Below are 26,454 nucleotides of genomic sequence, written 5' to 3'. Positions count from 1 at the left end.
TTGTACGTGCAACCTGGCTCTGGTGGTACGTGACCAGGATTCATCGCCAAATTTGATCCATTGGTTGGATCATTAGCTTTTCTCCGGCTTGAGCCAGGTACTGACGGGGAGTGCAATGTGAACGCTGATCCATCACTTATATTTCAGCACCGACATTCTTGAAAGCATAACCTTTTATGCTGTTTGAGTGCTATAAAAACAAGTGGTAATTTTGATTTTCTGAATAATACTTTGACTTTACCTGACAGCCAGCATCATCGTGCACAAGACCCAAATAAATTCCAAGACTTCAGCTGTGATATTTTGTTTTAAATCAAAGGACTCTTGCTTTAAATTAAAAATGAGCGGTTCTGGTGCCCTAGATGACCCAGGGTGGACTTTTCCTTCCATTTTACGCACTCTCAAACCACTTCCATAAAAGCACTTCTCCATCTTCATCTTTTTCCAGGAGAGACTAGAGCCATGATTATCAAAAGTGACTAGAGACTTTGTGCCATCCTCCCTTCCCCCCACCTCCTGTAAACCAGACCCCATTGAGAAGTCCTTAGCTGGGAATCCAAAAACTTGTGAACCCAAATTCTGCAGTCACTTGTTTTGTTTAAAAAAAAAGAAAAAAAAAAGGCACGTCTCCAGCATATTGATGGTACTGCAGCCCAAGCCAACTGCTCTCCACACTCATGTCTCAAATGCACTGAGTAGGAGGAATGAGGGAACAGAACTCTGTGAGACCATACGTGAAGAGGAGACACTATATACTGATGAGCAATTGCCAAGCAGCATGTTTGGGAACCTCACCAGAAGCTGAGTAGTTGAAACGCTATACCATTCTCCCCGTCCCCAGCTAGGGTTCACAGGCAAAACTCCTCATGGGCAATCGTACCAAAGGGTGCTGACAGATGGAATGGAATCAACATGGACACCTGTCCTATCTCCACCACCAGCAGATTAAAAACAATGAAACTGGAGCAATGTCCACATGTTGCCTAGGAGAAACACCAGATTGAAAGGAGTTTAAGAAACCTGCAAATTCTAAGTGAGGCCAACATTGCTTTCCCACAACCTGCTTCTCTACCTTAACTGAAATTATGGGTAGGTGGTCATGAGAAATAAGACAGACAAATTATTCTCTCTTCCACTTGTCAGAAGTAAAAATTATTTCCCAAGTAGTTTCAAGCAGAGTTTGTGTTTATATTAATGCTTTAAATATGAGCACATTTTGTTTTAAAACTAGAAATTCTATTGAGGAGATTGCTGGTTATTGAATAAATAACTTGTAATTCCAGACCAGTATGGATCACTGGCGAAGTTTAACATCCTGACAGTGCGAAGGCTGAATTTAGGAATGAGCCTGTAGCTAAACTGTGGGGTATGCACCAAGTCACACTTTACTGAGCCAGAGTCTAGACCTGGAATCTGATAAGAGGTGATAATGGCTTTGGTTTACATTAGTTCCCACCTCACATTTTGTTTTATCTAGACTGGAACAGGATTTTAGAGGGGAGATTCATCACTATCCTGTTAAGTTGTGGACACACAGACCGAGACAGGCATAATGTGGCCATTGCTTCTGCATTAATATTGGACAAAGAATTGCCATGCTCGAATAACAGGAATAATTCTGCACCACCATTGTGTGTTTCAGTGAACTACGCACATAGAATTGTCCTTCCTTTGAGATAAAAACTTGCATCTTAAACCTATGCTCAATCAATCTTTCATACCTGTTTTAAGTTGAAATATCATTGCTGTCTTACATATATCTAAATTTAGATGCGTTTGAGCGTATCGTGTAATATCACTAAGCTTTTCCTATTCAGTTGCTTTACCAGATGGGACTCTTCAACCACATTTATTTCAGTTGAAAACTCTCTAGTCAACTTTTAAAGAGGTCTTTGATAACTGACTCAGTTCAGAATTTGCATTGGTTAGCAATGCCAGGGTGCAAACCTCTTTCTGACATTTATCATTGCCCAGAAAAGACTAGTCCAATCTCTGCAGGCAGATTGCATTTCTGTTACTATAATTATTTTGGTGGTTCTAAACTTTTTAATTGGGACCAATGCTAAAATGTGAAGGTTTTCTTCCTTAGCTCTGCTTCTGCATTGCTGGGCTTCTAAGCATTTTCACTGTTTGGCCTTTGCTTGGTAAAAACTTGAGTAGCTGAGCCTTTGCTAGCTTCCTAAAACAAAATATCAAAGGTGCGGGGGGAAGGGGACTGGCTCCAGTTTAATTTTTTTAAATGTCATTTACTGAAATAAGTGCATTGACCTAAACTATAAATGGAATTTGAACACTCAAACCTCCTTAAATGTGCAAATCTCTTTGGTGCAGTGTGTGGTTTTTTTCCATGCCATTTGGAATTTGGGAAACTCTGATTTCCTGACCGAATGGTGAAGATGCAGTAAAATGTAATCGGTCCATAGAAAAGTTACTTATTTTCATTTCGAAACATAAGGTTTGTGTGATTGTTGGTTTCCTTAGAAAGAGAAACTTGTTCTTACGGTCTGTGTAGGTGTGCATACTATTGAAAATACATATTTAATATGTTCCTTGCCTCCTAATTACAGACCTAGATTAACCTAGGATTAAACCCTATCCACTGATCTGCTGGGATTAAAGTAGTGGAGACCAGTCCCTCTTATTTTGTTCTGTGTAGCAGTGTGTGAGAGGCAGCTTAGCAAGGAAAGCAGGTGTCACTAGTGGAGACAGAGGTGTGCTAGGAAGGCTTTTATCCAGCACCTCCTCTTGAGCAGCTCCTGCCGGTGGAGCTGTGATGGAAGCAAAGGCAGCAGTGAAAACGCTGCCAGCCTTCTGCAGAGCTGAACCTCGCATCCGGCACAAAGGTCTTGGGTGGCTCAGAGAGGACAGAGTACATCTCCCGGTCCAGATTTTTATCCCAGTGGGTCCAGTTCTGTCCTCTGATGCTTGGGTTCCACTCACGCTGAGGATCGGGCCCATTCTCGAGGGCTTGTGTGCACAATACAATCTAAAAAGAGGATTTCCACAAGTTGGAGTTGGGTACTCACTTTGGTGGTGGAGGAGTGCAGTACGATACAAATAAGTGAATTCTTTCCCCAGGTCCCTTTTGTATGCTGGACACACATGTTTCTCTGAGTATCTGATAAGGGAAAACCACACTGTAAAACAAAAAGAAAAAGGAGTACTTGTGGCACCTTAGAGACTAACCAATTTATTTGAGCATGAGCTTTTGTGAGCTACAGCTCACTTCATCGGATGCATACTGTGGAAAGTACAGAAGATCTTTTTATACACACAGACCATGAAAAAATGGGTGTTTACCACTACAAAAGGTTTTCTCTCCCTCCACCCCACTCTCCTGCTGGTAATAGCTTATCTAAAGTGATCACTCTCCTTAAATCAGTTTTCCAGCCTTTATTGCAATGCTAGGAAGCCACATGGTTTTTCAGTCCACCATAGTCCTCTTAGTTCTGCATCCTCTTCCAAAACGCATCCTTTGATATTATCACCAATACACATGGCATTAAGTGCCTAGCATATTTTGGGTGGGTTTTTTGGGCACTATATAAATGATTTCCTATTAATGAAGACCTCTTGCCCAGATACAGCGATGGGCACCAGTACAAAAACCTTAGAGACTGTACAATTACCATGAAGAACAAATAAGTTGATTGGAGGGCAGACTCTTGTTCTTACATAAAAGGTAAAGCAGTGGGTTATCTTATGCCTAGATGTACTGTGCTTTCAGAAAAAAGAAAAGGAGTACTTGTGGCACCTTAGAGACTAACACATTTATTTGAGCGTAAGCTTTCGTGAGCTACCATCCGATGAAGTGAGCTGTAGCTCACGAAAGCTTATGCTCAAATAAATGTGTTAGTCTCTAAGGTGCCACAAGTCCTCCTTTTCTTTTTTGCGAATACAGACTAACACGGCTGCTACTCTGAAACCCGTGCTTTCAGAAAATCCCAAGATGGCCAATACAGCAGGTGCATGCGTGCACACAAGATTTGCATGCTTTTGTGCTGTTGGACATGTGTGTTCAGTTCCAAGTGCAGTTGGCATTAGCTCGACAAGCATTTCTGAGGGCAAAGTCTGACCTGCAGTGGCTCTTCTATTGAGTGGAAGGAGTTCTTACAAACAACCCCTTTGGGCTTGAAGAGTGACCATGCTTATGTAGTAACAGCCTTCAGCTTTGGGCATTGAAATCCATCTCTGTAACATTTGTATCCCTTGGGCCGTCTTTTACAAGCTATTGTCTTCAAAAGCAGGCAGCGCTATACGTGGTAACAACAGAAGCGGATTAATGCTTGTCTGGAATAACGTTTTTGAACCAAATCCCTATTTTCGTTCGCAAATAGAAATTGCAGCTCATTTCTATACTAACATCTTGTGTCCTAGCCTAGCTCACAAGGCTGCTAAACACATGCACCCTGTCCTTATTTGGAATTTAATTTTTTTCCCCAAAAATTATATCCATAAATTAACACTTGCAGTATGAACCCGTACCCTCCTTAGTGATTTTTTTACCTCGAATCCAGCTGCTTCAGTGATTGACACAAAGCCATTCTATAAATAAAGTCTTTTTCTTTTTCTCATAAAGACTTTGTGGTTTAGTTTGCCTTCAAGGTCAAGATCAGACCTTTCTAAATAAACACATATCAAAGGATCATTAGCAAAGCAGCACTGTTAAATTGAGATATTAACTTCTGTCAACTGCGCGTTTCTTTTTTGTTCTGTAACTCATGACTGCAGTGGGTTTTTATTATTTTGGCCCTAGGCGGTAGCATCTGGCTTCTGTAGAGACTGTAAAAATTAAAAAGCAACACAAATCATTGTGAGAGAAAAGCAGTAAATTCAATGATAAGAATTTAAAATTAAAATGTTTCAGTGCTTTTATATTCTGCAAAACATGAAATGAATGAGTTCTGTGCCTGTTGCAATAAAGCTACCGCTGCTAATAGTCACTTGATTTTTCTCCCGCTCTCTTGTAATAATTCTTCCCCGAGCAATTACCGAAAAGTGTAATAAAATAGAAGTAAACTGATGATGATGATGATGAAGGGCAGCAGAGGGGCGCAGAGCTACTTGCAGTAGTGACTTTCTAATGCGTGTCAGATGAACAAAGGATTTAAAATTGGAGACGTTCTGTCCGGAAGGGACAATCAAGTTTTTTGAAACCAAAAAACTATATGCAGCCACCTATTTGGATCTGGCTATTTTTGCAAGCACTTGCGACTCCATTTGTCCTGTTCAAAAGCAAGCAGAGCAGTGATTACCAACACAAGACATCCTCCCCCTCCCACCTCCCCCCGCACCTGTAATAAAGGAAGCAAGGCATTTTTTAACACCCAAGTTCAGCAGTGTGGTGCGACTGAGAATAGGGGTAAAATGTCTCCTCTGGGGTGGGTGTTGCTTTCCTGCAGTATAAGAAGGTGGAAGGACGGACAGCAGCTGCTTGGGCCCCATACACAGGTTGTGTGAGAAGGAATATTTTGCTGGGAATCTTGAAGCCAGACTTTGAGGTGGAGGGTGGGAGGGAAGCCACATATGTCATTTTTATGCAGCCTGTCGTTTTTGACTACTGCACCAACATGCACTGAGGCTCAGGGCCTTTTGTCTCCTGTGAACTTCGCCAACCAAAGGAGAGGTGAGAAACGGATCCGGTCATTTTGCCTCACTAAAAGAGAATGAGAGAAAGTGTGAAGATTAGGGACTGAGAGGTCGAGTGAAGAGGGTGTGACTAATGTGCCCGGTCATTCAGATATGAGACCACATTGTTCCCAATGTCCAGATGGTCCTTGGAATTAATCAGCTCAGGCATAAGCAAACTTCCAGTACAAGAATGTTTGTTCAACTGCTTGCCTAGTATAACATAATGACATAACCAAGTACCCACCCTTGAATAATAGCCATTCAGATTCCAAAATATATGCTGTAAAGTCTTCTAACAAAGACATCATTCCCCGCCCCCCACCCCACTTTCTGTGCTGAGAGTCTTGAGATTTGAGAATGGATTTTGTCCCCCCACATAGACTCTAAGGTGCTCATGTCTACCAACTGTCCTGTTTTATCCTGGCTGTATCTTTGTCTGACCCACCCATTTCAGCCTTCAAGTGGGGGCCGTACCTTGTCTGCAGCGAGGGCATCTGGTTATAGCTTCACAGCTCTGCAGCCATGGAGAGGGGAAGGAGGAAGAGTTGGATGTCTCCTTATCCTGCTTTCTCCTCCACTCCATGTTGTAGAAAGAGAAAATTCCGATTAAAAATAAGTCGGAGGCTCTGCTATGTGCATGTACAGCACAATGGGGGCCTGAAACCTCCTGGGCCTCATAGTATTACAGCCAAGTCATAATATTATGGCATCTAGTCTCCCTACTTCCAGACAATGCCAGGTCATTGAGAGAAGGCTTCCACCTTGGCCTTATGAAAGGAGACTCTCTTCTTCCGCTGATGGGAAGCTATCCTAATATTCAACCAAAATTTCCCTTTTCCCCCATTCCTGCCTATCCGGAGAGCACCATGGCTGCAGCATTCACAGTGCTGGCCAGCCAAAGACACAAGAACCCTGATATTGTTCTTGAATACAAGTCTCTCAAGTGGCATCTTCGCTGGTTTCTAGTGGAGGTTGCTTCTACCAAGAACTAGTCAAAACATGGGTGGGAGGAGAAAAAAGAATTTCACCCTAAAAAAAATCAAATCAAATCAAAGGAATTCTCCCCTCCCCATTTTTCATTATCAAAATTTTGACCGTTTTCCAGCCAGCTCTGCTCATAATATTTGTGTAGGGAAGTTACACGTAATTTGGGTGAAAAAAGACGAGGCAGCATGGCAGTTACTGTTTGAAGCTACTTTCCATTACAGAGAAGGGCTCTCTTCCCCCAGTAGCTGCAGCATTACACAGGCACGAAAGGAAGGAAAATCGGCAGCTGAATAGGAGATGGCTTGCGCTGCTTTTTAAGAATTAATTTTCTGTAGTCCGTTAAACTTAGGAAGAAAGTTGTGGTATCTCTGAGTAAATAATAATAATCAAGCAAATGCCCCCTTGAGAGAATTTCCCTTCTATAAAGATGTTAATTAGTACGAAAGCTCAGTCCTTGAATCCAGAGGCAGGCTTTGAAACTGGTTTTGGATGAATGGTGATTCTAACATACAAGGAAGTGTATCTTTGGTGGTTTATTGTGTGTTCGTTTCCCATCTCCTTGAACATATTTTTTTGTTTGGTTGGGTTTCCCCCTCTGGGGAAATTAGATGTGTCCCTGCTTGGTCACATATATACATTTCTCTGGGCAAAATTCCATTTTCACTGATGACCAAGACCAAAATATGTCTGCAAAGAGAAAACTGAAGGATGTTTTTTCTAGTCCCGGCATACTCCATTGAAATGTGGATTCCATCTCTGGCTCTGCCGCAGGCTCATACTCTGGCCTTCATCCAGTCACTTGGAGCTCTCGGCTTAGTTTCCGATTCTGCAAATGGTGATAGTGCCCAACAGAGTCAATTGCGTTGGAAGGCTGGACTCACTGTTTGTAAAGCACTTTGCAATCCTTGGAGTCTAGGTGACTGAGAACTCAACATTGCATTACAATTACTTTTAGAAGTCCATAGTTCGATTCTGCATCTGTTAGGCTGGAGTAAAGTAAGACATGACAAGAAATGCACTTGGATGGTTTGTCCAAATGTTAACACATACTACTACTTAGCATTTAGGTCATGCTTTATAATGTTCAAAGCATTGTGCAGACATCCTCACAACGTCATAGATACGTATCATTTATCCTCATTTTATGGGTGGGGAAGCTGAGACAGAAAGGCTAAGTGGTGTGTCTACGATCCCCCAGCAAGTCAGTGGCTGAGTCAGGATTAGAACTCAGGAGCTCCTGACTCTCAACCAAACTAGGTATTTATCAGTCCTCTTGTGTGTCTGGGTGCTCTGTGTTGTTCTCTTACTCCGTGTGCAGCACAATCCTGTGTTTTTCAGCAGCTCCATAACAGTGCTGTTGTGTTGCCTTTGAAAGATCCTTCAAATACAGTATCTTTTTTTAAAGAATGTGTTTTTAGCATTCCAGCACTGCTACAGTATTAACGGAAAACAGCAATCATCTCTCAATAGGGTCATTGTTTCATGCAGAAGTGTTGCACGGGAGTGACATGAGAGGGAAAATTTTAGAAGGATGGGTTTGCTGAGTGCTGGGATGACACGCTTTTTCTTTTTTTTTTTAATAAAAGGGTTTTCAGAAAAACTGCAATTAGCGTAGGTCTCTCTCTCACGTTCCATACGGGCTCGCTTTGATGTTGCCAACTAATAGATGTCGTTCTTGTCTTTATCATAGCTCACAGAATCAGATACTGAAATCAGGTTAATCTTCTTAGCCTTAGCAACGCAGATCTACTAAAGTTCTGGGGCAAAGTACAGTCTTTCATATGATGCACGGGAGCCGCTTTAAAGAGCCACTGACTGGGAATGAACATCCCATTAGACAGCCCAGGTAGTGTTTCAACAAACATACATCACATGGCAACGACTGGTTTTGCCATCTTTTGCTATATTGCTGCTCTTTGTGGGATGTACACTTATTTCTCCTGTCATGGCAACATGGTAGAAAATGCACCATTGCGATGATGTTTTTAAAATGCCAAGGCCCTTTTTTATGGCTTTAACTCCGTGCTGGGAAAGATGCAGATCGAGGGGTTGAATACCCACATTTTTCCCCTGGACCAATCGGAGCATAGGCGGCAGACAAACACCTCTCTCCCCGCTGCTTCAGGTGTCTCTTGGAGGGTAACTTCTAGGAGTGGGGGTTGTCTCCAGTGCTCAGATCATCCTTGGCACCTTCCTCTGAAACTGCCAACAAGTGGGACATCGTCCAATGCGAATGGATTTTACTGATTAAGGCCCTGATTCAGCAAAGCGCTTCAGCAAGTGCTCAGGTTCCCTTTACTCTGATGGGATTTAAGACGTGTGTAAGTGCTTTCCTAAATATGGGCTACAATCATCTGCCCCTTAGTAACTGGGCTGTGACGCAGCAAATCGTTTCATCTTGGACACTGGATTGCAGTCAAATGGTAATGACGTAGGCCCGGTCTAGTGTCCACTGAAGTCAACAGGAAAAACTTCTCCTAACTTCAGCAGGCTTTGGATCAGGCCATTGTAGGCCAGCATCACACGGACAACCTAGAAATAAAAAGCTCACTACCAATAGCCTACTAAGCAGCACAACTATTGCAACATTGAAAAGTGATCATAAAAATGGGGGTTGGGGCAAGAACCAAGGATAAGCTTGGATGGTAGCATAAGACCAGGAGAAACCTAAACTTAGGTAATTTTAAGACCTAAGAAAACCGGTTATGTAGACTCCTCAAGCAAAACATCTGTCTCTCAATAAGAATTCTCACCATATATAAGCTGCTGCAGGTTCAGTTTGAAACAAGGACTATTTTGTAGCTCAGTGGTTCCCAGACTATGGTCCGTGGACCACTGGTAGTCCATGGACATCTGGCTGAACACATGGTGCTGGCTCTTGCTACTTGTTTCCAGCTGTTGCATTGCATTAAGACGGCTAAAAATACATTTACTTTCCTAATATCTCTTTTCTGTGTAAGCAACCACTGGGATGTCGTGCAATCGCAAATAGTACCGGAGTTGTCCATGAGATGCTTTCTATAAAGTAGTAGTCCACATGAAAATAAATTAAACGGCTCTGAAATCTAGCATTGCAAGAACCAGGCATCTTGTCTGTTTTCTTAGCAGGATTATATTGGAACCTTTATCTTCGGTGCCTACTATAGTGAGTACATATTTGGCATTTCTGTTATGAAATCACATGTTTTACAAAGTTTGGTTAGACATACAAACTGAATGAAGACTGAAACTTGTTGTACAAGGCTTCTGACCCGGAGTGGGGGGGGGGGGTGTATATATGTGTGTGTGTGTATATATATCTAGTTATGATTTAATCAGTTTAACTATGTTTAGGTTATTAGTGCGGCAGGAAAAAGTTAACCTCTGTGTACAAGAGGTGGCATAGTGTGGTGGTAGAACACAGGACTAGGACGCAGGAGCTGTGGTTTCTATTCCAAATTCTACCAACAAAGTTGCTGTATGACCTTGGGCAAGTCACCTTGCCTCTTTGTGCCTCAGTTTTCCCATCTGTAAAATGGGGCAAATGATATTTACAGACGATGGGTAAAATGCTTTGAGGTTTTTTGGTGAGTGCCATGTACATAACATATTGGTAACATTGTCTCAAACTGCTTTGAGCTTTTTTTAAATGTCACTCTTCAAACAGCATGCCCCCAGCATAGGCCAGAATCTCCTTTTCTTTGTGTAGAACCCTCAGAACATGTTGTACAGCCAAAGAAGTGTTTAAAGGTATACAGTTTAGTGGCTGAGTAGCAGTCCCACCCATGACTTTGTATGGATTTCAGTGCCGCTCATGCTTACAGTGTATTATTGGGCTTAGTGTCCTTTGTTTTTAAATGTTGATACCATAGAATCTTTCTGGTTTTTCATCCTAGTAAATTGCTGATTAAGGATCTCTGATGCTATATAGTGATTTGCTGGAGTTTGGGACAGGCAGGGTTATTAAAAAGATGAACAGCCAGTTTAATAATAATAATAATAATAATTAAAAAAAAGGAAACACTAGGCAACTAGTATAGATAAAAACTAGTAATATTAATTTAGACTCGAAGTTGCATGCAGAGGACAATTCAGAGTTAAATGGCCTGTAATTTGCCCTAGGAAACTTGTGAGGCTTTGCAATAGAATATGATGATGACAGCTGCAGGACCTGGGTATGGCAGGAGCAGGCTTGGGTTGGGGGGAGCGATAATATCAGAAGCTGCAGGGAGAGTGAGAAGCGCAGTCAGACTCCTAAGCTTATAGCGCAGAACAAATAAACGTGGGAAATACCCCAGCCAATTAACAATGGCAGTTGGAGAATATCTGGGCTGAATATGATTCTTCTGCATTTTAGGCTCTTCTTGCTTCCCCCTATTCCCTGTGGAATAAATTAAAAATGGGCCTGTCCTCTTAATAGCTCTAATTGAAGTTCAAGCCCTGGGAAGGCTAAACTGCATCGGGATATCCAAAGCACAGCACAATATCCCCGAGCTGTTTGCACCCTTCACGCCGCACACTTGGGAGCTTCCTGCTGCTTGGGAGACCAGGGGAGTTAAGGCGATTTGGGGTTTTGTGAACCTGAAAGCAAGGAGGCCCCTTCAAAGAGAGGCTGAGCGTTGTTTTTTCTGGGGAATGGAGAAGAGGGAGAGAATACATGTGCTGTCCTCTGGCCCCTACAGTAGTGCCGGGGCTATGGAGTGAAACCCGCTTAAAAATGTAAGAATGAATATTTGATAAGGAGATAAAAGCTGTTCAATGATTAAAGCCCCACACATTGTATAGCTAGAGACGTTTACCCTGCTCTTCAAGGGGCCAGCTCAGCAGGCATCAGGTTTTCTCTTGCTATAGGGTATACTTAATCTCAGAGTGGTCTAATGTAGGGAGCACCTCCTTGTTTATTCCTGACTTCGGCTCAGCCTGGGAGACAACATTCTTTGCTGTGTTCATAGTAACGTTTTCTTCCTACATCCCTCCCCCTAAAGATTGGTACCTGATCAGGAAGGAGACTCCATGCAGCCTCAAAATCCAATCTAATCTGCCTCCCCACCCATAAAATGCTTATTTTTCCCAGTAGGGTTCATGCCACCATTTCACTTCTCTGCTCTTAGGCAAGTGTGTAATTTCACACCCCTTCCCCTCATATGTCCATTTCTTGCATGGTCTGCTGGGTGAAGCACTAGGCATAGTCACGGGTTGTACTGAGTCAGCCGGATTGCACGAGAGAATGGCAATGCAACTGTGGTGTTGATGGGAGCTTGGCAGAGATCCTAGAGAGATGATATCCCTTCCCATAACACGCTCAGAACCATTGCTTATTCCTACCCCTCCTCTCCCATCCAATTCCTTTCGCAATTGGAATAGCTGAAGTTGGCCATTTTGATCACTTTAAACCATGCAGTTAGGAAAACCCAATGAGGGTCCGAAGTACTGTGGTAGATCCAGCCATTCCGACATGGTAATGATACACGCTTCATCTGGCTGTGCTGTTGGTATCAGCTGTGTTCCCCGTATCAATTTAAAACCCCATGTCAGGCGAATGGAGAAGGAGGGTCAGAATTGGGGTAAGGGAGCTACAATAGATGGCGTGAGGAAAAAGAGACACGTACGGGGTGGAGGGGGACTTGAAGTCAAATGTCTCAAAGTCAGATCCCTTTTTAGTATGAATTTGCTGTATCTCATTCTGAGCACTAATTCCAATTTAATTGCAAGTGGCCTGAAGCCTCTTCAATAGGAGTAACAAATGGTTTGATTTTGTAAACTTCATCAGACTGCATTTTAAATGCGACACACTAGCCCGGCTCGAATGCCAATGAAGCACTGAAGTAGCTCTCTGTTTACTAATTATCCGTTTTTACTTCATGCCACGCTGACTGGCTTGTCTGATTAAATCGGATTTGTGGGATAGAGAACAGCTAGCAGAGTTTTCTCTATAGTAAACGAGATTGAAACTATGGACCGCCTGGCTGCACACTGTAAATTATATTTCCTTTTAAAGGGGACGTGTCTCTTTTACTTCTTTGACGTACCTCCTGCATATTAAACTTTACGGTACAGAAATGTACATGGCTCCTGGTGGTGGTGGTGGTGGTGGTGGTTGGTTTTTTTTAATCCTGCATCCTCCCGTATGCTTGTATCCAAACAAATCTTATTTTTATTCCATTCTCTGCAGACTCCGGGGGAGAGTGGGGAAGATTACTAGTTTTCACTAACCTCGTAAAAAATTGAACGTTCTTCCCAGGATTCTGAAAAGGGAGAAATATTCTGAAGTGTATTTAAAAAAACCTAGTTTGTCTTTAAATCTCTGGTGATGGGTAAGTGAAAAATACTGCTTTTGGGAGAGTAAAGAATAGCTTTAACCCTACACCTCACAAATCTCTCCACGTACAGCCACTAGTTTAAAGTTTTTTTCCTCCCTTGAATATGTATCAATCCAGTTAAAAATCAGCTTTCAAATCATCTGTTATTTAAGAGTCTTGCACATATCGGATACCTCTCTCTTCCAAACAGTTTGTTGCATCCAAAATCTAATCTAAATGGCAGGCTATCGCTTGTCTTTGAAGTCTTCATCACTTACACACACTGTATTAATTGTTTACTACTGCAAGCTTTGAGAAAACAGCCCATAGTCTCTCTCACTCTCTCTCTCGTTCTCTCAGGAAAAAAAAAAGAGAAGGTGGCTATTGAATGTAGTGTAATAGGGCTATGCTTAAATCTCTACTGTTGCTAAGACTTTAATTCCACAAGCTTGACCTATTCTGCCCTCTCTCTTGGTATCTATCTTTGTGCCTAGAGCTTTTTATATTTTAATTTGCTTTTGAATGTCCTACAAAATTAATGGTATACTTTTTGCCATTGTGCAGCGTACAGTACAGGAAAGGCCCCTTGGTGTTCTCTGATAGCACCGTTACCGTGGAAATGAATGGCCACTATACTTTCTGTTCCATATTCTCTCTTTTTAATTGTTGACAGTAAAAAGCATTTAAATGCTGCTTAATTTGTAATCATCTTCCTGGAAAAAAGGAGAGAAGCACCATTAATGTCAGTGAAATGAATAAATTCGTCTCCCTCGTTTTTTCGGATGTGTCTGTGTGGTGGTGGGTTATTTATCTGGGAGTGATTTTTCTTTCAACGCTGGAGCGTTCAAATGTCTAAGTGGCTTGGAAACAATAGCGCTGCATTATGTTGGAGATTTTGGTTTTATTTGCGTTTGAAGTCGTCCTGGACGAGGGGGTCGGGGAGAACACCACCAGCAATACATCTGGGGTCCGAAAAGGAAGTATAAAATTCAGCTTGGAATTCCAGCATTCTCTGTCCTCGTGCACTGGCTCAGTCCTCAATGGTCCTTGGTTTACCGTTGAGGGAGTACTGCTGAGCCAGTCTTTATCTTGTGTGTATTAGCACTGGCAACTTAGGTGCATCAGTTGCATTTTGGTTCCTAACTCCTGTTGTCCTCTAGCTTCCTAACAGCGACCGGCAGAGACTTCAGTGTAGTTTATGGGCATAGGTGCTTTTTAAATAACTTGGCTGTCTGTCGGTGGTTTGTTTTCCTCCCTCCTTAGCCTTTTGGGGTTTCTTTCTTGTGCTGCTCAGCAAGTTCACTGTCTGTCTGTGGCCACATGTTCCAGTCATCAGGGCCAAATTTTCAAATCAGCTCAGCTCCCAGTTAAGCAGCAAAGCAAGTGGCTTGATTTTTTTCCAAAGAGTGCAGCACGTTGCATCCTGAGCTCATCCCGAAATCTGGTCATAAGCGCTAAGGTGGGAGGTGCTGAGTGATGAGCACTCCTGAAACTCTGGCCCTTATTTAGGTCTCTGAGCTGTCTTGGAAATTTGGCCCAAATGCCAAGCACTGGTACATGTGGCCCTATCTGGAGTTGGGCCCTGGCCGTGACCTGTCGGAGTGCTGGGTGGGTTCCAGCGCTGTGTGCCATCTTCACGTCTTGTTCACAAGGGGACGGCGGCTTATTGCTAAGATTGGTCTCGACCTCATGGATAAAGTTACGCCAACCTTGCTGGGTGCCTGGTGAGGGGACTGGAGCTGGCAGTCTCTGTGGCTTGGAAATCTAGACATATCCCCTTGGCAATTGCCATCAGTTGGGTCAAGACCCTGTGTCACCTCTGCACAGCTTTACTGACAGAAAGCTTGTTATTTCTTGGAGGGATGCCAACTAGCCTCTACTCATCCATACACACGCTCCCTCTCTCCCTCTCTCTCCTGAGCATCTGCCAGTGATGGGCAGGGATGGAGGGAGAGGAAGCTATTTATTTCTATCGAAGTCACACGACTAGCTGTGCCCCTTTTGTGTCACTATGATCTCTGCTCCTTCTACCACATAACCCCGACGCATGAGGCCCTTTCTCCAATCTATCAGGCCTCCACCCACTTATTTCATGAGGCCTGTAAAATGTGGTTCTCTCCCTTCAAATTGTTGTCAACCCAACAGGCAAAGTCCTCAGGGAGAATGGCGGGTGGGAGGAGAGGGCGGGGAGGGCAGGGGAATGAAAGAGTCTAAAAATCATTCGAAGTGCGGGAGGAACCCTGGGTTGGAAGATGTGCAAGCCATTACTGCATCGTCACTTGCTTTTGTTCTGTCCCATCCCTCATCCTTTGTCTCTGTGGATTGTAAATTCCTTGCATCAGAGGCCTCGTCAGCCTTGTCTAAAGCCCTTCGCGCACTGCCGATGCTATGGAAATAATACCATGGAAGAAATGTGGTGCTTGGTGTATCTAGGCTCGTTAGGGGGAACCAGGAAGGAAGACTGGAACTCTGGAGATCTGGGTGCAATTTCTGCTCTTCCACAGACTGAGACACACCTTTGCGCAGTGAGTTTGCCTCTCCATGCCTCACCTATACAATGGGAATAACAACACTTCCTTTCTCCCACCCTTTGTCTTATGTGTTGAGTATGCTGTAAACTACTCGGGGCAAGGACTCTCTCTCAATATGTGTATGTACAGCTCCAAGCACAGTGGGGCCCTGATCTCTGCTGAGGCTTCCAGCCCTGCTGTAATACAGAAGTATAATGCTAATCACCCCTAAAGTGAAGGCTTTTGCACCATAAGTAAGTGATCAGATCAGATGGCCCAAGCCTTGAAACTCAGGCGCTGATCCGAATGTCAGGTGGGTTTGAGATGATGCAGCAATGTACAGGAGGCTGTATTTTTGCCAGCTCCTCATTCACTAATCCTGCGTAGACATCCTCCTGATTTACTGATCATTCAACAAACTTTCTTTCATATTAAAAAACCCCCTTCATTTTAGAAACTTTTGCCAAGTGATAGAGGAAAGTGCCCCGCAGAGCCACGCAAGCCCTCTTGTGTATTGCACTGTCCTTAGCCATTTGAAAATGGGTTTCAATTCTGCCTCAGGACTGAAAACAAGTTGTTTTTTTCCCCCCTCCTCTAGACATGGCCTGCATCCTGCCTGTTAGAATTATATTCAGTAGGTCTGGACAGGACCTCCTGGGTCTTCTCTTGTGTCCCTCTGCTTTAGTGCTGGATTGTCTTCTGCACTTAAACCCTTTGGATGTGTCATAGCTAGCCGTGTCTTCAGACTTCTAGCAATGAGGAGCCTCCTTGACCTCTCTCTGCAAACTATTCCATTGCCTAAGTGACCTCCTAGTTAGAAACATTTCTTCTTTCCTAATGCTTAACTTAAAATTCTCCCTACTTCTGTTTTCAGGCTGCTCTGCTCCTAATTTATAGTCTCCTTTCGCTGTTTGCATGAATGCCTCCCCCAGCTTCAGTATTCTTAAAAAGCAGCAGGGAAGTTACTGTTAACTTTTAAGCATCGCAATAGAGGTGGAGGAGTTTAGAGGTGGAAGGGGGTGTAGTTTAAAACTATATTTTGCAGGCGCTATCTCTTTCCAGAAAGTTATCCCTCCACCAGCATGTAAGGAACCTCCTTTGATCATCCAGTCCACACGGTCCCACACACTGGGAGTTCTGTGCCTTGCAGGTGCCACGCGTGTGTGTGTGTGTGTGTGTTTGTGTTTGCATGCGTGTCGGTCTCCTTTCTCCCGAATATAAATTAATTTTTAATTCACGTGCTTAATGATGGACATCAGGTACACTTGGAATGTGGGTGCATTTCCCCTTTAACAAGCCATGTGTTGTGAACCAATGTACCCTTTAGGTGTAAACAACCTCCCTGATTCTGTGGGTGCGTCCTTGAGCGTACGCAGTTCTGAGTGGGTTTTTTCCCCTTGCTTCCAAAAGGCAGCTCATCTCTAACACTCTTGTTGTTGAAGTTAGTCCAATTTTTCAATCGGGGGCCAATTAGTTTCACAAATGAGGGTCCTGTGGTGCCATCGAGGATTTGTTACGGGCCTGCGCACTGGCCTGCCTGCTTTGTCCTTCCTTCCACCCCTGCTGGAGACCATTGTTCTCTCCCTCAGCGGGTGCTGCTTATTGCAGATTTATATGGGCAGGCGTCCTGCCGGCTCAGGGCCTCCACTCCACAGCTGGCCGTGGTACTTAAGGCCTCAGACCCAGTGACCTCTGACCCGATCCTGCTGTCATTTTGAAAGTTACAGACCAGAAGGCTGCATACCTCTCGGGATTTACTTTGCACGACCCATTTTGTTTTGGCTTTTTTGGACACTTCGGAGAGTTTTGTCAGCAGCCCAATTGGTATTTCCCCCCCTTCCCCCGGGAAAAAAGCAACAGAGAGGGTGAGATGGCCTTTGCTTACTGATGGGGGGTAGAACGGATGCGTCGCTTTGTGCGTGTTAATTCTTTGCTTCATAAATTCTTCCCTCATCGGATTCAAAACGAAGCCTTTGCCTGCCTTGCATACACTCCGTCAAAGGCAGAATAACTGAGACTTTAATACACACAAACACACGTGCCACCTTGTAACTTGAGCTTGTGGCAGAGATCCAAAAAGGCACACTGTCATATCAGTCCTTTGTGCTGAAAGTACTTACAATGTCCAAATGTTCCAAGAATGTTTCATTCATGCTTTTGTTTGTTTTCGCCTCTGCTTCCAAAGTCCTTTCTCTGGAACGTTTTTTCCCCCCTCCTCCCTTGAAGTGATTGACAAAATTAGTAAATCTATTCATGTTACTTTTATTGTACAAGTACCAATAAATCCCACATGTAGCGGGGCACACACCTTAATGAGCTAGTGAGCTGACAAATTTGTTTACTGTAGCTGGAGGTGCTATATAATGAAATGCACTTGTCTGCTCACTGCAGAACAAATACAGGAGGCAGCCGTGGTGAGCTTGTCTTCCTTGGAACGTGCTGATGGAAGTTTGGCATATTCATTTGCATTTAGAGTTTTAAAATGTAATCATTCTGTTTGCACTTAGTTTAATCCATAATAGAGGGAGCCTTTTTCCTGAGGATTCACTGGTCTCCTGACTAATGAATATGAGAGCATATCATACCTTCTCCTTGCCCAAGTTTACATTAAAGATTATACAGCTATAAGGTTCTTTGAAGACTTTTAATCTTAGAAAGAAAAGGCCATCTCTAACAAGCTTGCATTAAGAAAGGAACTTAATGTTGGTATGGAGAGCTTACCAAATGTGTATAGTGTGCATTAGAGAGAGACTATTTGGTGTTAATGCATGGCAGAAAACCACTGAAATGTGTCAATGTCCAGCTGCAGTTCATTCGGAGTGGCTGAAAAGGGGGAAAGGACAGAATTCATCAAGGTGCTAAATCAGAAGTTAAGGGCAATATTGTCACATATAGATGGTAGGAAGGGGAACTGTATGTCCACAATCCTCCCTTGACTGCTTTTACATCCTCTTAAGATGCAGACAGAAACCTGTCTCCCTGCGAGTCAGCGTGCACCTGTATATCATATCCAGCCCATCCTTGAACGAAAGTGGTGACTGTTATTGATGAATGCGGTGACGACTCGTTATTTATGAGGATTATATCCTATGAACATGAATGCAGGCTCTCAGAGGGGACCTATTTTGCTGACAAATAGGGGAGCCAGCCCTATGGTAGAGAATTCGGATAGGACACCAGCTATGATTGGAAGGTCAGAGTCATGTAGCCACGATCTTACGATTATTCAGTGGTCTGCCGACACCTTCTGTGGCTCTCTAATGCCCGTGCTAACTGCTGTACTGTTACCAAAAAAGACACTGTATATTTAGAGCCTCTGCTCCTTTGATTAGGGAAACGCTTATAGCTCAAGATAATAAGAGCCTTGTGTTGGGAAAGGTGCTGCACCTGAAATCTTCTCCAGCTGTGTTCAGCTCTCTCGCGCTGTCTGTTGCTTCCCTTCAAGATCTAATTTGTATGGAAGTAGCACAGGTATAAACATAGCGATTTTGTTGTGATTCATGATCCAGAACGTCACCCGGGTGCAGTGAAATCTCCTCTGCCTTTTTGACAGCCCCCTGGCTTCACCTCAAACTAAACATCGTTCTTCTTTTTATTTTAAGTATTTTCTGTGGGTGAATTTAGTGCCTTCCTCTGGTGAGAATCTGAGGCTAGCACCACACAGAGCACAGACAAGCACTGTTAAAGAGTCCCAGGTCTCTCTTGGAGCAGTGGCAGTGGGATACGGGAAGGGGGTGGGCATTGTGACAAGCTCAATGGATAACAAGTAGGACTCCCTTCCTTCAATATTTTTCCCCCTGGAGATCAGAGGCAGGAGGCATGTTCCAGAAAGAGAGGTCCCCATGTCCTGAGGCCTGGCAATGCAGTGTGCACACATGCCCCTTCCCCTGTGCAAAATTACATTTCCCGTTGGGGAGTAATGGCCTGAATTTAACCCACCACAGCAAAGGATTTCTGGGTTAAGGTTTCCTTGCATAATACGATAGGAAAAGCGTTAAGAAAGTAATCACATGTACTCTAGGGAACAATGCTTTTGCAACCAAGGGGGACACTAGATGACCTAACAAGAATTATAGACCAAAAAATACTTAAGATTTAAATATAAGGGATGAAATCCTGACCCTATTATTTTCAATAGAAACTTTGTCATTAACTTCAGTGGGACCAGGATTTCTCCCAGGGTGCTGAAAATCAACCACTAGTAGGAGACCCCAGAAATTTCTGAGTACAACCAAGGGAGTCGATAGTACAATGCACGGTAAAAAGTACAGCTTTAACCTGGGCATCCTTTAATTCCATGTATTTGCTTTGTGCTCAAGGGGGAAACTGAGGATAAACAAGCACCAAAATGTTAACAGCTAAATTTATGTCCCTACAGTTCCTTCTGCCTGTCATCCTGTAGTTTGATTTTTAAAAATCCATTAGATTTAAGCATAATTTCCTTAAGTGAGCACAGGATGACTTCTCTTTAATGAAATCACAACTTTCCACCAGTAATTAGCATTTCTGTTGCCGTCACTGCCATTCAAGTCAAACTTAGAGACCTGTACAGTGCGTTCCTTCTCTTGCCGCTGATAAAATTCTATATTGTTGTTAGTGATATAACTGGTAAGTTCATTTACTTCAGATGGTTTTTTTAAATAACTAACTGATGGCAGTGTCTGGTTAGAGCAAGGAACAGGAGACGGAGCTCCTAGATTCTGGTCCTGGCTCTGGGAGGGGGAGTGTTCCCTAGAGATGAGAGAAAAGGACTAGCATTCAGAACTTGCTATTTATGGGCCAATTACTCACATCTTGACTGTCGTCATACGGGAACATCCGGGTCTCAAGTTTCCCCGTTTGCAAAATAAGTGTTCCTGCCACCCTCACAGAGATGTGGCCTATTTAACATTAGCAAAGTACTTGGCGATCCACAGGTGAAAGGTGCTGAAATATGCATGGTGCAGTCTGATTTATCATTAATATTATCCCAATGTTACAAACCAGGACGGCTGTCCGGTGTCTGTTTCACAATGCGTTAGTCACTGCTGCCCTCATTCCTAGGCCAGCAGTTCTAGTTACTACCTACCCTGGTTTCCTAAGAGGGATTGGAGACCTGACTCTGACACCCACAGACAACCCTTCACACTCAGGTGGGCTGCTCTCTGAGCAGTCTGTCAAGGACAACAGCTCCTGTCCTCGCAGTGGCGCATCCTGCTTTGTCTTTTCAGACATCCTGCTTTCTCGGACCTCCGCTGCTGGCACACTCCCTCTAAGCATGCAGAGCCAGCCCTGTCTGATGCCTGGCATGGAAACCTGCTGCTTTGTTCCCATCTCGATTGCCTCTACCCAGCCATCTGTACCAGCAGTCAGAACAGATTTGCTGCTTTGGCACAGGCATGCTCTAGTATATTGACCCGCCCTGCAAGTTAACTTTTTAACAGGCAGCAGTGGTGGCTTTTTTGCCCGAGAAGGCTTGCCTGGCGCTACTTGCCTTGCAGCAATATTCCTGCAGAGTTAATTTCTGGCACATACAATACGGAAAATTTGCTTTTTTATTTTTTAAGGGCAATGCACATTCAGTGGTTACCTTGCACATCTTGCTGCTGCTAATGAATTGCTAATACAATTTTCTAGATAATTTTATTTCCATAGTCCCCACATTTTAATGTGTCTCCAAAAAGGTAGCATTTATTGGCTTAATCTCCCAGCATAATACAATTTGCACTGACTCATAGGTTCTGAACAATCAGCTATGCATAAACGAAAAAAATTGTTTAATAACACAAAAGTCGTATATTTTTACTGGTGGTGTGTAAATATCTGGGGGGGGTTTCTTCTGTTGGTGCAGCCAGCTTTATAATCGTGTGTGGTTCATAGGATTTAGTTTCTGTTTGTATTTCTCTTAAGCATCCCAAGCAATAACGGAGATGTTATTCTATTACATTCAACCCTCTAGTTTCTAGGGCAGAATTCTGAGCTACTCCCATTTGCAATGTCTCTAGGTCCCACTTACATCAGGGTTTAAGGGGACAGAGATACTCAGTGTCTCCAGAGAAGTTCCTGCTTAGATCTCTGAGGTGTATAGGCCTGGTGTTCAAAGCATGATCGTCGTCCGAGAGGGAATGCAGAAAACTATTAAAAACAGCTACTTTGTAGTTAGGGGGAAAGGAGGCGTCTGAGTAGGGATATTGCCGAGCCTGTAGTTACAGGGCTGGGCTTTAGATGGAAGTCTTTCTAGCTGTATCCGGTGCACCATAAAACACCTGAGCTAGTTGCACCGTTCCCCAAGCCTGCATTTGTTCTACATGATGTGTGGTCCAGTGGATGGAACAGGAGTCCTGGGTTCTACTTCTGACTCTGCTGCTGACGTGTGACCAAGGGCATATCATTTGCCCTCTCTCCTCCACCTGTAAAATGAGGACAATTACACTGGCCCACTCTGTGAAAATCACTTTGCAATGTAAAAAGTGCTATATACAGCACTATTTGCATTTATCATCCAGAGGATATATTTCCATAAAAGGTTTCTGGTGACTGTTCCAAGACTTGTTACATCAGGCCAGGAGGAAAGAATCTATGTTCCACTAATGACTCTTCCAGAGGAGACCCTCAGAACAGTTCTGCCTGGACGCTAAAGAGCTCATGCCATTCTTTGTCAGAATCCGAGCTTGCCATGGTGTCCTGATTTGGCCAACATTTCCCCTCCCCAACTGCCTTACAGATAGCTGCATTTCATCAGGCTACTTATTCCTCTGTAGCATGTGAAGGTCTTGTCGAATTCTTTAGGATGAAGGATTTTATCTTCATGTAAAGATTTTATTATTAGTGTCAGATAAAGATGAACCAAAAGCATTTTTCTGTCTTGGTCCATGATCACCAATGAGGTGCTTTCAGAATCATAGACTCATAGAATATCAGGGTTGGAAGGGACCTCAGGAGGTCATCTAGTCCAACTCCTTGCTCAAAGCAGGACCAATCCCCAATTTTTATTTGCCCCAGATCCCTAAATGGCCCCCTCAAGGATTGAACTCACAACCCTGGGTTTAGCAGGCCAATGCTCAAACCACTGAGCTATCCCTCCCCAAGTTAAGTGCTTTTTATCCCCCCCCCCCCAATTACTACTTCTGCTCCATATTCCAGATGCACGTTACAAAGTTATTTTCTTCCAATTTAAACTGATTCAATTTGAAAGCCATCATATATACATTCATAACCTTTATTTTTTAATTTGCTTCTCAGCCAGTTTAATCAGGTAGGGGTACTGTGATAATACATTCTTGATACTGCATTACAGCTATCTTATAGTTGCCACGCTGTGTAGCTGTGCAGTTTGGTATCTGCTCAGATATGAAGGGATTGGAGTCTCCCTTTGTTTTTGGCCATACTGCTCAAGGAATAGAATGGAAATGTTGCCATGTATTGTTCTGCAACCCAACAAAGGAAAACTCTTGCCATTTGCTTTACCATGTGTTACAAGTTTCCAGTGCCCGGTACAACTGTAGATGTCAAGTTTCCACTGAGTATGTGTCGGGGAAATAAAAATAGAGTGAGTTTCAAATTGACCTTTAACGTCTACATTTTTATTGGGGATTGGGTAGCGATGGGGAATGGGTATGCAACGGTTTCCATTTGAGAGTACTAAACCGACACCCCAGTTTTCTGTTAATCCACCCAAGCCGTTTCATCTGCTCTTTCAGAACGGAAGAGTTATTACAGGGAAATAAACGGAGATGGCTTTGGCTGTCGAGGGGTAACGAGCTAATGTGCAATATGACTGGCAAGCGCTTCAAGAAGCATTGACCTGACGCAATCCGTGCCAGTGACTCCTCTTTGGTTGTGCCGAAGTGCTTTTGAGTTGATGCTCTCTCACGAGTCTGTTTCAGTAGCTTGCTCAGGTCTGTCCCTTCCTATGACAGTTTCCTTGGGTTGAATGGTGCTGCGTTCGAGCGCATGTTGCCTTGACAGGGCAATCGCAAGTAAGAAAGAATGGCCAAAATGCTTCAGAGCAGTGGCCCATCTAACCCAGCGTCCTGTCCGCAGAAGCGGCAGCATGCCAGAGGAATCTGCTGCAAAGGTTGCTGATGAGAATTTCTGCCTTTCTCCCCAGGTACTGACATGGCCGTCTTCTGCCTGCTGTGCGGGAAGCGGTTCCAGACGCAGACTGCCCTGCAGCAGCACATGGAAGTGCACGCGGGAGTGCGTAGCTACATCTGCAGCGAGTGCAACCGCACCTTCCCCAGCCATACCGCCCTCAAGCGGCACCTACGCTCACATACAGGTACGCTGTGGCGATGACGAGATCCCACTGGAACGCTCCAGGAGGTGGCTGCCTGCCCTTGCGAGGGGATAGGGAGCGGGCCTCAATGCAAGCCCTGGGCCTCAAGACAGGGAGTCCTGTGTTCACAAGCCATTGCATAGGGATCTGTGGAACAGCCCCAGGAGGACCCATCTAGTGCATCACCTCTGACACTACGGGATTGTTCCCTACAGTGCATCCCCAGTTCATTGTCTAGTGTAAACCTATGGGTGTCCAGCGGCAAGGCTTCTGTCACTTCCCTTGGTGGGCCTAATAACTCTCCATTAGGGATTTTTTTTTTTTTTTTTTTTTTTTTTTTTTTTTTTTTGCTGCTCTTTAGCATCAACTTTCCCAGTTTCCTCCCTTAGGTAAATTAGTGTAATGGCTGGGCAGTCATCATTATATGATGGTGCCTGAGGATCTCAGTTAGGAATTAGGATCCTGTCGTGCTAGACACTGTGCAAACTCTTATTAAACGACAAGCCCTGCCCCAAAGAGCTGTGGACCGGGTTAGATTGACCCAGCTGTGTTACTCAGGGCTGTGAAAAATGTTGCATTCTCTTTGACATAATTAGTTGAGCTAACTCCCAATGTAGATGCAGCTAGGGCAAGGGAAGAATTCTTCTGTCAACCTAGCTACCGCCTCTGAGCGATGGATTAACTGCACCCAGGGAAAAACCCCTCCTGTCAACCTAGTATGCATCTACGCTGTAGCACACAGCACCATCGCTGAACCACTGTAGCCTGGACATACTGTAGGTTACAGCCAGTGGTGCAAGTAAAATCCAGTGGGGGGGGGCACCAGCTAAAGGGGCACGTGACCTCCCCACGTGACTCTTCACCGCCCCAGCCCGTGTTCTCCCTGTTCCCTCCCGACATCCATCCCATGTTACCCGGGGCTGGGGGGGAGGCTCGGTCCTCATCCTGCTCCACAGGAGATAGGGCTGGGGGGGTGGTACACCTGCCAGAGCTGACAGCGTTCTGCTCCTTTCCCCGCTGCTGCCTCTCCCAGCAAGGAAAGGAGCAGAACCCACAGCCCCACCCCGCAGCCCTCTCCTCCAGCGGGGCTGCTGCTGTGTCTTTCTGGTACACCACACCGGCTACAGCATGCTGGTAAGGCGTACCAGAGCATACCGGCCTACTTGCACTGCTGGAGAGGATGCAACAAACAAACTGGGGGAGGAGAGACACCAGCAAAACAATTCTGGCTGGATACACCAAGCGTGGGGTGTGGCTCTCACCCTATTAAGTACTGTCTTTCATAGTAGTGGATACCACTCTTCCGAGACTTGATGGGTTGGGCTCATGACCAGGAAAAGGAAATTCGAATGAAGGATTCCTAGTGGAGATTTAGTGATAAAGAGAAGTGGTGGGAGCAGTTGGAGGGCTTGGGGTTTGTTTTGTTTTTGTTTTTATTTCCTTTAAATATAAATTAAAGGCAACGTCACTCTTCAGTAGAACTCATCTGGGCTTCTTAAGCGGCGTGCAGTAAGTTTATCCTGTGTAACGTGGCATGTGACCTTATTAGTAGGGGGGTGAATGTACCTCATCGGCTTAAAGCACTAGATGCACATAATCGGCCTGGTGCCCCGCCTTAATGGGATTATAGTGACCTCTGCTATGTGGACGTGGTATTTAAACTGCGCCGGGAAAAGTTCCAGGCAAGTTCTGTTTTGCTTGGAAGAGCAGTGGGGCAGTCAAACCACAGACCTGGATGGGCCGTGTGGTGGATTCAGACAGTCTTTGAGACCCAAACATGGGAAACGGATGCCTGTTCGAACTCTAGAAGATAATGCCATTGCTTCTGCTTTTATAAGGCACTTGAAGCAGCTTGCTAGACTCCACTAGGCAAATCCTTCTACCTACAGCTAGTAAAAATGGGATATAAAACAGGTGAGCAGCAGCCCCGGTCTTTGGAAGTTGGGGTTTCAAATCAGAGTGCTTACATCAGAGCATCCACTGTTCCAGCTAAGCCGACCTAAAGGCCCTTGAGTACCTAGAACAGGTGTTTGGGCCCCTGAATCCCAACATGTGCACCCTAAATTTGAAAACTCACTGCTTGGATGTAAGACTTGTAATGTTGAGGAAAGTAATTTTTAAAGCCTACAATTCTACAAATGAAAAGTGACCTTTCTTTAGGAAGGGGATCCATAGCCTTCAAAGTAGAGTGAAAAGGCAGAGATTCTCAAAACTCATTGGAGACTTTGGCATCCCAGCTTGAGACACTGTAAAGGGGGCTGTTTTTCAGAACGTGTTGAGCCATCTGGCCTTTAACAATCAGGCCTCTTTATGGTATGTCCAGTCGGGCATCCAAAATCACTAATCACTCTGGAAAACCTTTGGCCCAAACATATAGGGTCTTCCACGGAAGTTCTTCTGTGTATAGGCAATTTGAGGGATATGGTTCTGTTTCCTCTTTAGTCCTTAGCCTTTTCCAGGATGACACACTCTGGCTGTTGGGCAAATACAGGGCTAGCTGCTTGGTTGTGTGGGCTGGGCCTGCTGTACTCAACAGGAATAGCCTGGTTCCCAGAGCCCGTGGCCCCTGGCATTGGCCTCTCATGCCTGTGCCTTAATCCAGCCCTGTTTATAAACCTTAATTTAAGGGAGGCGGAGTGTGAGGATTAACTCACACACATTGTTTTGAGGCCCGTGGATGAGAAGGGCTAGGGTGATGGCTGTTGTAATTCTGTTATCCTTCTCATCTTAATTTAGCATAGGTGCCTCTAAACTGCCCCTCCGCTCCCATTAGTAACCATAGCTGTGGTTA

The 26,454-nt window shown here is 44.3% G+C and overlaps 1 protein-coding gene across 3 annotated transcripts in view; it reads left to right on the top strand.

The window, feature by feature from the left end:
- The window catches only part of ZBTB16 (zinc finger and BTB domain containing 16), a 166,588-nt gene that overhangs the window by 128,606 nt on the left and 11,528 nt on the right, over positions 1–26,454 (top strand). For all 3 annotated transcript variants that reach the window (XM_074936695.1, XM_074936694.1, XM_074936696.1), the window contains one exon: positions 23,496–23,666. In XM_074936695.1, the coding sequence (XP_074792796.1) occupies positions 23,496–23,666 (171 nt within the window). The remainder of the gene's footprint in view (positions 1–23,495; positions 23,667–26,454) is intronic.

Source organism: Natator depressus, chromosome 22 (genome assembly GCF_965152275.1).
Source record: "Natator depressus isolate rNatDep1 chromosome 22, rNatDep2.hap1, whole genome shotgun sequence".
Classification (NCBI taxonomy): Eukaryota; Metazoa; Chordata; order Testudines; family Cheloniidae; genus Natator; species Natator depressus.
Note: the sequence above shows the minus strand (reverse complement) of the source record. Positions and strands in the feature narration are given on the sequence as shown.